Source organism: Epinephelus lanceolatus, chromosome 17 (genome assembly GCF_041903045.1).
Source record: "Epinephelus lanceolatus isolate andai-2023 chromosome 17, ASM4190304v1, whole genome shotgun sequence".
NCBI lineage: Eukaryota > Metazoa > Chordata > Actinopteri > Perciformes > Serranidae > Epinephelus > Epinephelus lanceolatus.
Window position 1 is genome coordinate 39,574,483 of NC_135750.1, and position 12,597 is coordinate 39,587,079.

At 41.2% G+C, this 12,597-nt stretch overlaps 1 protein-coding gene across 1 annotated transcript in view; it reads left to right on the forward strand.

Annotated features, from left to right (window-relative positions):
- Window positions 1-12,597, forward strand: part of exo1 (exonuclease 1) — a 73,687-nt gene that overhangs the window by 43,090 nt on the left and 18,000 nt on the right. The window contains exons 6-10 of the mRNA XM_033614085.2: window positions 48-260; window positions 8,428-8,615; window positions 8,773-8,875; window positions 8,965-9,160; window positions 10,939-11,125. Coding sequence (XP_033469976.1) covers window positions 48-260; window positions 8,428-8,615; window positions 8,773-8,875; window positions 8,965-9,160; window positions 10,939-11,125 — 887 coding nt within the window. The remainder of the gene's footprint in view (window positions 1-47; window positions 261-8,427; window positions 8,616-8,772; window positions 8,876-8,964; window positions 9,161-10,938; window positions 11,126-12,597) is intronic.

Sequence of the window (12,597 nt, forward strand, 5' to 3'; positions counted from 1 at the left end):
TATTTTGCCACCAACTTCTAAATCAATCATCTTTCACAATCATGCAGGTCATCCTTAAAATGGACAAGCAGGGCAATGGACTGGAGATAGACCAAACTAACATGGGCCGCTGTCGTGCTCTGGGCAACGTTTTTACAGAGGAGAAGTTTCGCTACATGTGCATCCTCTCTGGATGTGACTATCTGGCCTCCCTACATGGCATCGGCCTAGGCAAGGCATGCAAACTGCTGCGATTGGCCAAAGACCCTGATATCCTCAAGGTGAGTACAGATGGTGAGATAGTGAAGTTGGATTGTGCATTGATTTGAAGTTTTGATTCCAAAGGTACCTGGCTTTTAAGAAAAACTGATGAACAAACCTGCTTCTGAGAAAAGTATCTTTCAGTCATCTGACTAAAGCCTGGAAAACGAACACAAACAAAATAAACTCCAAGGTCTTAAAATGCAACTTATGGAAAAAAAATGGTATTAGCATTCCTAGGAGGTCCAACAGATTTTAAATGAGACTCATTAAGGTTACTTTGTGTCTTTATTAGGTAATTATTAATTAAACAGACTAGGTTTGAAATACCAATACCAACACTACAATCAAAAAAATTTGAAAGAAATTTATAATTAAAGCAGCTGTGCGGAACTTTCTGTTTCCGTTGAATATAGCGCCACTTTTGGTTGAAGCGGTATGACACCCACAGCCTGGTGTCATAAAATTCCGACTGCAGCCTTCGGCTTCATTCGTAAAATCTCGACTGCAGCCGGCAATTACCGCATGCATTTGTTTTGGAGAGCGACAGGAAAATCATAAATGTACTGGTGTAGCTCTGAATTTCTTATGCTTATGCTTAACTTCCATGTCATCATATATTGAAGTGAAACAACGTCTAACAAGTTGCGGTATATTCTCTAAATAAAAACAAAAATTACATACCTGTCGATTAGGAAAAGGGCCAACTCGGGATCAGTTTTAAAACCTTTCAAATCTCTCAGCTCTCTCCACTTGGTGAATGCCCGACCGAGGTTTACACACGTTTGGGCTCAAGCCCTGTCACTGTCCTGTTTAGCCTTCTTCTGTTCTTCTGTTCTTTTTCTTTTAGATGGTGCTCCTTCTTTATCTGCCATGACATCAAAAGTACAACCAAGTCCTTATAGATACATCTGGTAAAACTGTTGTGTTCAGCAATGCCCATTGGGTACTGCTTGCTCGAAGAACACTCTCTGTAAACACGGCTCTTCTTCTTCTCTCAATTTATTGGTGGATCGCAAACAACTTCCATGTGCATACCACCACCTACTGTACAAGAGTGTGCAATGTGTCCGAAATCATTCACTACTCCCTACTACATGTCATTTAACCTGTTTCTTAAATCCTACTCGTAAACACGGCTCCTTCTTCTTCTGTGGTTTAATGGCTGCGGACCTCTGCGGGCTTGCAGACTTACTTCCACCTCCGGGTGCCGTATTCTGGTTTGCTGACTTATGCTGTGTCTGACCCGACCGAGGCTACGCTAAATAGCCATATAGAGAAAGGCTTTTTTGTCGCTGTTGGGTTCAAATAAATATGCGGATCTTCAAGAGGGGGTGATAGGAACTAGGGACAGTTTTATAAATGGTAAAAAGTTCTGCACAGCTGCTTTAAAAATATATTGATGCAAATCCAAAAGCTTTGTTTGTAAATCCAAAAGTTGTGCTTTTGCCAAAAGGAGTGAGGAGTCAGCAGACAATTATGGTATAAAACAGTCAAATAGATTTTTCAACAATTTTGAATCACAGCAACCACGAGAGATTCTTGACCATACAGTCATACATGTCCACACAAAATATCAGGCCGATTGATCCAGTAGTGTGCCAGATTACACTGAGCACAATTTTAAATGTAACATTTTTTTGCTTCCAATTTCACAGGTTGAATTTAAGAGCTAAAACTTTTCAGTGCACTCAATAGATATATTCCTCTCAGTTTTGGTTGCTAATTTGCTAAAATCCGTGCTAGTGAGCACTTGTGTTTTTTCCAAGATATCAAGCATATCAAGATGCTGATAAAACAGCATCTTTACCTCACAGGTGTGTCCTAGTATGGTCACAATAAAGGGACACTCTAAAATGTGCAGTTTGATCACACAAAACTATGATACAGATGTCCCAAGTTTTGAAGGAGCATGCCATTGACAGGAATGTCCACCAGAGCTGTTGCCAATGAACTGAATGTTCATTTCACTACTATAAGACGTCATTTCCTTGAATTTGGCATTACATCCACCAGCCTCACAACGACAGGCGATGCATAACTTCTCCAGCCCAGAACCTCCACATCCAGCATGCTCACCTGTAACATCGCCTGAGAGCAGCCATCTGAACAGCTGATACAACAATTGGTTTGCACAACTGAAGAATTTCTGCACAAACTGTCAGAAACCGTCTCAGGGAAGGTCATCTGCACGCTCATCATCCTCACCAGGATATTGACCTGACAGCAGTTAATCATCGTAACTGACTTGCGTGGGCTGCTCACCTTCGATGGCGTCTGGCACTTTGGAGAGGGGTTCTCTTCACAAATGAATCCCGGTTTACACTGTACCGGCAAATGGCAGACACTGTATAGCACTGTGTCATTTCCAATGTTGTGAACAAAGTGCCCCATGGTGGCAGTGGAGGTATGCTATGGGCCAGCATAAGCTACAAACAGCAAACACAGGGGCATTTTATTGATGGCAGAATGCACAGAGATACTGTGACAATAGTCTGAGATCCATTGTCATGCCATTCATCCACTGCCATTCAGCAACTTCACACAGCCACTGAAGAGGAGTGGACCAACATTCCACAGGCCACAATCAACTCTGTGTGAAGGAGGTGTGTCGCACTGCAGGAGACAAATGGTGTCACACCAGATACTAACTGATTCTTTGGGGTATCTGTAACCAAAAAATGCATTTTTGTAGCGCTACTCATGCAAAATCCTAATAAATGTCTTTTATCAAGGTTAAACTGCGCATTTTAGATTGTCCTTTTATTCTAACAATCCCATGTCACACCTGTGTAGCAGAGATGGGGTCAGACTCAAGTCGCAAATATGATGACTTGAGACTTGCTTGACTAACGTTGATAAAAGACTCGACTTGACTTTGTATTCATGACTTGAGACTTGACTTTGACTTGAGACAGATGACTCGAAAGGACTTGGCTTTAATTCAATATTAAAGGCATACTAAACACTGCTGGGTTGCACTTCTGTTTACGTTGAACAATGTTATCAAACACAGCGGAGCTAGCTTTTCGAAGTGACTAGTAAAATTTAGCTGAGTTCATCCAATGAACTCAGCTAAGCGTGCCAGGCAACCCAACTACAAAAGCCAGTGGACTAAAGATATCCTTTGTGTCTAAAAGTAGAGCAGTAAGCCCCATGTAGCCCTGTGTGTGTGTGCTGAGCCCTTACCACACTTGATGGACCAGAGGGTGGCTCCAGAGTAGCATTTGTATTTTGTTGTTTTCCTATTACATGTGTTATTTAAAATTTTCACTGCGCTGCTAAATTTCTCTCTGTGCTCCTAAATTTTTTCAGTTAGGAGCACATGTCCTCCTAGTGAAAAAGGTTAGCGTAGAGCCCTGTCATTGTAGCCTGTAGCTCTAACTGCCTCTCTGGGCACCACATTCACGTGTGTGCTTGCTTTTGCTGGTCTCATGCTGGCTGGTTGGTACAGCCTGGACCCAAATGTTTTTGTTGCCATTTGCGGAGCCTGGGCTGCCTACAGAGACCGGACTTTATCACAGCATATTCAGAGCTGTAGCTAGCGGATCGTGAGGAGATGTTTGCTCTATGTGCTTGCTTGACCTGAGCAATGACTCGACTTGACTTGCTTGACTTATAGCAGGGACTTGACTTGCTTGAGACTTGCTTTTCACCACAACTAACTTGGGACTTGTTTGAGACTTGAAGGTAAATTTCTTTATATACTTTATTAATCCCAGAGGGGAAATTCATTTTTTTTCACTCTGTTGGCAATTACACACAGGTCCGAGCACACACATGCACAAACAGGACCAATACATGCACTAAGTGGAGAGATGTCAGAGCAGGGCTGCCCATGACAGGCGCTCTGAGCGATTTGGGTTTCAGTGCCTTGCTCAAGGGCACCTTGGCAGTGCCCAGGAGGTGAACTGGCACCTCTCCAGCTACCAGTCCACACTCCATATTTTGGTCCGGACGGGGACTTGAACAGGCGACCCTCCGGGTCCCAACCCAAGTCCCTATGGACTGAGCTACTGCCGCCACAAAGACTTGAGACCTGCTTGCACCTACCTTTTTACTTTGTGCTGTAGACTTTGAGATTTTTTTTTTATAAATGAAAAATGCTTTATAAATTAGGCATGTAACGATATGTCGAATTTTGCGGTGTCGCGATAAAATAAATTCTCGATACCGTCGTGGGAATGCCACGGTAGTTATATAGCTGCATTCTCCTACAGAGCCGGTAATATGACTGTGCGACTACAATCCCCATAATCCTTTGCATGCAACTGCGCGCGCAGGTGAGAGCAGACTCGTGAAGCTCAGCCTCTCAGCCTCCAACTCTGACCCGTGCATGACCGGAGGAAACAGCGAATAAAAGTAAGGAGATTGATTATTCTTCTCTGTGGATTTTCTCCGCGACCGTCATAGCGAGAAGCCACGCATATCACGTGAAACAGCGGAATTGTAGCTTTCCGACAAGGCCAAGCACTTGTTGGTAGTCCAGTGTTTTCACAGCGAAAAAAAGTATAAAGTTACACTAAAATAATGTATAACAAAGCTTTCATACAGCTTTGCACAAACATTACTTTTGGATGGATTACTCGCGAATGCAGGGTCGCACAGAAATGCCACGCATCTCACATGAAAGCACAGGACCAGAGCTTTCCTCTCCTCATCTCCTGTTCTGAGAAAGTGTTAGGGTCTCCTTGATGTCAAGATTGTCAACCTGGCGTGAACAAACTGAGTGAATGTGTGTTTTTGAGTTTTTCTATGATTTCCAGGGAAATGGCTGGGCTTTATTTATTTTGGTTTCCTTTTACACACATCTCTACCCATCTCTCTCTGTCTCTCTGTGTATCTGTGAGTGAGGGATTGTGTGTTATTGAGTTTACATTATTTCTAATTTGTTAATTTTGTTGTTGTTGCAGGGTCTGATTGTTCTAAGTTCTGTATATTTGATGAATATTAAGACTACTCTATCCTCATAATTTGATGTCATTCAGATGACTTTCTAGTAATAGTACTACACTGCTTTTGTTCAGAGTAGGTTAAAAAATACTGAATGTTTCCATTTTCATATTCTGTCACTATAGTTTTAATTGACATGGCTTTGTTATGGCACTTTAATGTCTGCCTGCCTAGCAGTAATAGGGGGGAAATGAAAGCACATGTTCAACTGTGTGTTGATTTGTTTATGATATGCTTCCAAGTTAAAAATAACATGCTGTACAGTGTACATGCACTATTTTTGAATAAAATAGCTATTTTTAACAATAACTTTTCTCTTTTTTCCCCCTTGTATAAATATTGTGATATATATCGTGTTGTGGACTCTTTATCGTGATAATATTGTATCGTGAGTTTCTGGTATCGTTACATCCCTATTATAAATTAAATTTATTATTATTATTACTTGTACATGTGTGACTTTCCCCCATGTCTGCTGTGTAGTAATGATGCTGTTTAATCAACACCTTCATAGGTCACACCTGTCAGGTGGATGGATTATCTTGGAAAAGGAGAGGTGCTCACTAACACAGATTTTAACAAATTTGCAGCCAGAATTTGAGAGAAATTTATATCTGTTGAGTGTGTCAAAAGTCCCCAGACAGAGATACCTGAGATCACCTGACCCACCTGAGGCAGGTAGGATAAATTGAACGTCCCTGCCAGGAAAGGAATGCCTCTTTCAGGGGCAATCAGTTTAGCTAATGAGAGGCTAAATATGTTGCCGTCCTCTTTTTCTTATTTCCTTTTGTAGGACGGCCACGATGTGTGTGTCCTAGTTAACCCCACAAACATACCCGTAATGACCCACACTGGTAATTTAAATACCTGTGTTTGAGAAATAAACTGCTCCGCTGTTATGGACATCTGCTGGCTGTGTCTCCTTCCTTGCTCATGTCATCTAAGTAAACGGTGTGCATAAAAATGTCTTAGAACTTTAACTTAAACCTGTAAGAAATGGGACCAGAAACGAGTGTGCTTAATTTTTTGTTCAGTGTTGCTATAGACAGACAGATACAAACACTCACACATGCACACACATGCCTAAACACATGATCTCCTCCAGGCTTATGCCTGGCAGAGATAATAAAGTAGACTTGCTTTATTTATTTCACTCAGGTACCACCTTCTTCTGGTATAATGTTGGCAATCTTCAAGTAGTTATTCTTCAGACGTCAATAAGTCAGTTGTGACTTTTGAGCGTGAGGCTTCATACTCGACCTTGGAAATAGTAGTTTGACACCATGATCTTGACTTAAGGTCCATTGACTAACTGGTTCCTAAGCTTTGAATTACATCCCAAATTCTTAGTTTTCATGGAGATAGCTCTGTTATCAGTCGTGACTGAATTGAGCCAGAACAAGCTTGTAAGTATACCTTAAGTTAAGATTATTCAGTCAGATTTATGACTCTTCTCTACTTGTGCTGTTGCAGCATATCCTAATATGAACCACTGTACCATAATTGTCACTTGTGGCCACTGTTCAGCCCACATGCCATAGACTGTGCGTCCCAAATCGCATACTTCCGTTGGTACAGTTCTCTAGAAACACAAAGAGAGAAAGAGCTGCTACTCTGTTTAGTCTGTCTGTTAATTTGTCTACGGTGCAACATCCGTCTATATGTTACACGTACAGGAAACAGATCTGTTTATAAAAAAATTTAAAAAAAGCCATTTTATATACAAGACATGTATAACATAGACAAAGTGTCTCTCGCTCCTTCCCTCCCTCAGCCTCTCTGTTGATGCTATGTGCATAAATAAGATTAATGGCCTAAATAAATAAAATATTTAAATCACTTTCCAGCACTATATTCATTTGACATTTAACTCCCCCACAAAAATTTTTAATTGTTCCAAACTACAATGGATTTATGCCTACTTGATACTTTTATACTCATGTTATAGTTTTATGTCCTATGCTGCAAACCTTTAAACTTCTGTAGCCCCAGTGCTGTGTACAAAAAGTTAAAGTTAAGTTAAACAGGAAAAAATCCCTGTTTTTGCATTTTATTTTCATCAGTCTGTTTTTATAAAAGTGCTTGTGACATCTCAAATGTGGCTTTGACTTGCAACTGAAAACATGTAGCCCATTTCATAGAAAATACAGAGATGGATATCGTGTATCGCCAGTCAGCCTGTAAATACAGAGATATGAATTTTTGGCTCTATCGCCCAGCCCTAGTGGAGGATTATCGCCAAAAATTGACCACCATCTCTGCCTACTCAAAAACCAAATTTACGCCACAACATGCTGATTAAAATGTGCTGCCATAGCTATGAGCAAATTAGCTAGCTAACGAATGCTAATGTAAGGTAGTAAGCTAACATTAGCACTTGCATTATTGTTCATGGTACCAAATCATTACAGACCCAACAAACATTACTGATGGCTTCTTTTCGACAACAGTATTGGTACTTAGTGCAAAAAACACGTATAACTTACATCCATATAAGGCAGAGGTGTTCACTGTAGCCAGCTAAGGCTCCTTGCCCCCATGTCAAAAGTTTGTTAAGTAGCTTCCACTATGTCACAAAGATGGCAACCATTGAGAAAGTGAAGCGTTCATCATTCCACACTCAACTTTTGGACCATTCTGAGTGCGCCAGTAGTACACTCAATTTTCTTGTACTATGCAGTGTGAACGCACTTAGCGCAATTGTGCACTTAAAATATTAAGTGTTCAGTATAGAGATATGAAATTTGAGAAACAATGTAACATTTAATAAAATGTTTTAGTACAAATCTGTCACTTTCAAACCCAGTTATGAACAGAAACATTGAATCTAAATGAATTGCATAAGTCCAACAAAAAAGAACGGTACAGTGGAATTCAATTGACTTAACAAATATTGAATATTAAAGGACCATTCCAATCACACAGTAAATATTTCACAATATAAAGGTCCTCATTTTGGAAAATACAGAAAAGGCTTTAAGTGTAACAATACTGTAGAAAAACAATTAAAATCAATCAATTTTTAATAAAGTTAGGTGGTAATGAAGTTCTCTACACAATTACTGGTATTTTTTTGATAAAATATTCAGCAAATTGATATACAGAAAGTGAGTCTATAAGTTTTAAATCAGGAGTTGCACTAATTCCAACCTTATCACAAAAAGTAGTTAGTAAAACCTTGTAGCAGTGCTCCAGTGGCAGGCTGTTTATTGTGAGCTCTGGTTGCTCTGTCAGGTGATCAGAAAGATGGGCCAGTACCTGAAGATGAATCTAGTGGTCCCTGAACAGTACATCGCGGGATTCATCAGAGCCAATAACACCTTCCTCTACCAGCTGGTGTTTGACCCAGTCAGGAGGAAGGTTGTACCCCTCAACCCGTACCCAGAGCACATTGACCCGGCCACCCTCAGCTACGCTGGACTGTATCCCCCTGTCCTGGATCACACCGGACATGATGTCTCTTTAGTAATTAATGGAAATTATTTAGTGTCATCCTTGGTTAAATTTAATTTAGAAATGGGAAATTGTAAGTTCTTCATAACTTGCACAGTGTTCTGTCCTTGATGATGTTGAATCCAGCAATCTAGGAGATGAACAGGGCTTGCAGATGGCCTTAGGAAACCTTGACATCAACACCATGGAGAAGATAGACGTCTTCAACCCAGACAAACCCATTCCACAGGTATCAAATCATAGTCAGTTAAAGGAGATCTGATGATCCAAATTATGTGTCACATTTTATTTAGAACAACTTTCCAAATGTCCTTTTAGCTTTCTAAACCCAGTAGTCGCAGCTGGAATGATTCACCAGCCCCCACTGGGCACAGTATCTGGAGTGGAGGCTTAAAGCCAGCACCTGCTGCCTCCCCAAACAGGCCTGCCTCTACCAGGGGGAAGGAGAGAATCACCAGCCTGGATGGTCTGAGGCTGTCCTGCAGAGAACTGCAGGTGAAAAGACTGCGAGAAGGTGAGCTGTTAACAAGCAATGTTTAGATTGCTGTATGTTTTAACACAAATACATTCATTTTACTCTCTCTGTAAACGAATCCTCTACTGCACAAAAAAGTCACAAGTTGATGACAGCCGATGATCATTTCAAGTAAGGCTGTGGAATAGTTTACTGACAAGGTTTTTGAACATCCATAGATTTAGAGTTGCTCATTGGCACAGGATATGAATGGATTTTTGACTGCAGGTTGTTGGTATCTTTTTGCCAATAATTTAATAAAATGAAATCATGCAACACCCCCCGCCCCCTCAGAAGCACACATACACCCCCACTACTACCTGGACTACTGACTGTCTTGCACTCTTGAAACTGACTATTACAGTCTGTATCTGTTGTAAATATTCTAAACTGCACCTTATTTTTACTATTTCACTGTTTATATTACATTATATTTTATGACTAGGACATAGTGCTGCTACAAGGAGATGTTGCCAGACGGAATTTCATTGTACCCCCTTGCAATGACAATAAAGCTTCTTAATCTTAATCTTAATCTTAATGTATTGTTTCTTTTTTACAGAACATGCCTTTGGTCTCCAGGAGGGGGAGAGAAAGAATACTTAGCTGCACATTATGTAAATGTATGACACAAACTGAGGAACAAAGAATTAAAACACTGAAATCACTGAACTGAAAAACAAAAATATCCCAAGTAGCATCTTGACACACACTCACACACATACTCTCACTCTCTCTTGCACTATGGATGATATGTTGAATGTATTTTAGGGGTTGGTTTTGTGCCACAAAAAAAAGGGAAAAAAAAGCTGCACTGTACACCTTCATCCTCCACCAGACATAAGCCATTTGGACAAGTTTACATACTATATTTTATCTATGTTGTGTTATTGCTAATAACACTATTTTTGTGTATTGTCCTAATATTTGATCAATTTCCACTTTGTACTGTGTTACCGAGTGGCTCAAGGCCGGCAACAAAAGGGAGGCCACACACAGATATATCAATCAAAAGTTAATTTATTTAACTCAGACAAATAAGCACAAATAACTGATGGCATGTGCAAGTAGGAAGTGTGTCAGTCATGTTAGGCGTCTGTGGATGAGTGAGACATGGAGTAATGTGTGTTGTAAGGTGCAGTATACCAAATAAAGGAAACAGGCTGAAGAGGCTGCAGCAGGCCCAGCTGGGAGAGAGTGTGTGACCAAAAGGGTGGTCCTTTATGCCCTGTACAGGTCCAACCCAAAAGGGCAGGTACTAGCAGGCACTCTCTCCCAGCTCCGCCCACCAGCCAACTCCCAGTAACTGCAAGAGAGAGAGAGCACAGTCAGACACGCGCAGGCAGACTGAACAAGGTCGTCACAACTGTTCTTTGGCCAAATCGTTTCTTTTAAACTTTGATGCCAATAAAGCTATTGAATTTTGAGAGACATAGATAAATTTGCAAAAATAAACAAGCAAAGAATAGAAATGTTAAAATAACTGAAATGGAAAAAAATACTTAAGGAATACTATTGTCTCCTTTTAACCCCTTATAGTCAATGTGAAGTTCATTGACATTTATAGCTTAAGCTCGTTAGAGGATTACCAAACCCAGTCCTCCTTTTATGAAATTAAATTATCTGCTATCGGCTATAATATATGCTATCTAACAATGTATTAGGTAGGATGATATAAAAAAAGCAGAATGTAGACAATGATGTAAAAAAGAAAATTAAAAGCAGCAGTGTATAGCCCGTTTTTTCATCTGAACTGTGCTTGTGTTTTTCTCCCTTAGACTCCAATGTATCCGACGAGGATGTGCTGCAGCAATACTCGTCATCCAGTCAGAAGCGATCCAGGTCAGACCAGCATCCAGACAAACCAACATTAACCACTCCACCCCGACCACGCAACCGCTTTGCCACCCTGCTGCAGAGGAGGAACCAGGAAGCTGAGGAAGATGGCCAAGCCACGTGCAGCAGGTGATATCACAGGGATTCAACCTTGGGATGTCAGTTTTGGTTCACTTCGCTTTCCGTAGCCCAACACTCATTAATTGGTAACTAACTGGTTAGTGGGGAATAACAAAATAAAAGTTTTGCTTGGGCTAAGTTCGGGTTCGGCCCACTTGACATGCTGCTGTGTTGTGCTATGGCCTAGTCAAGTGCTGGAATTTGTTTTTTTACATGACAACGCCTGAATGCAACACAGGCCCCGCTCCAATTGAGTGTGTACAGTGCCGTGCTGCGCTGCTGTGCCAGCACCGTGTTTGACTGTGCCTAACAGCCGTCTTTTGATGGTCAGAGGAGAATTGTAAATGCGCAACCATATAGAGACTAGTCTCGCTCACCAGACCTTTCTCAAGAAAAGAAAGCTCTGGCTGGGCCGACTCTCACTTTGAGATTGGAGAAAAAAACGCCCCGGCTGCTTGTATTTCTTTCAACCAATCACAATCGTTCTTGGCGGTGCCACAGCAACGGTGCACTTGCAAAAATATTGCTGGGGAGAAACAGGTTTTGGTGCAACACGCCCACAAAAATATCGCCTACAGGACGCGAACCATGGCAGAAAAATGGCTACATCCCCGCAAGATCAAACACCGCAAAAGTTAGTAAAGGACGTGTTGAAAACGGTTGAAAACTGCTACACAACCGGAGGTGGTAGGGCGGGACTTCAGTGGGTGGCTCGTTCCCTCCAATGAGAGGCTGATCTATGCAGCGAACTTACGCCCACTCAGACTATGTAGAGACAGACCCAAATATAAAGGTGGGGGAAACACTGACATAGTTTTGGCACCGCTACTAAACTGAAAAGGGGGGAAATTAAGCTATAGACCGACATAGGGTCAAAAAGTTTCTTGCCGATTGACGGATTAATGGTTAACCATTGAAATTTCTAATTAAACCACATCTAATGATCATCTCATTAGACTTATAGCTGACTAATCTAGAGACGTATGGTTACTATAAAGGACTTTTGGCAAACAACACATGTAGTCAGTTTACTCCATACTGTCTATAACTTAATTTGATTTTTTACACAGTGATTGCCATGGCTCAACAGTGCGAGCATTTCACTCGCATTTGCGACTAAAAATAGGTGTGTGCGAACTGTAAAAAATATTTAGGGGCACATGTGCGCATAAAAAAATCAGCTGAAGCAGCCTATATTTTTGTCAGTAAAAAAATATGATAATCTAACCGCAAATGTTGGAGGAACTCCAGCCACCTTCCCTCTTTCCTCTTCCCCGTGTGACACGGTTATGAGCGGTTTTCCAAGCCACTGTCGGCACAATGAATATCGTGTGCGATGCCAAGGGTAGCGGTGCTGCTTTGTCAGGCGTTGCTGCCCTCTCCATAGCCCTCTCCATAGTCATGTGTAAAGGCCTCTACACATGATCAGCTGTAAAACTGCTTTGCGCTGGCTGTCCCATTGTTTGTCTATGGAGAGGGCG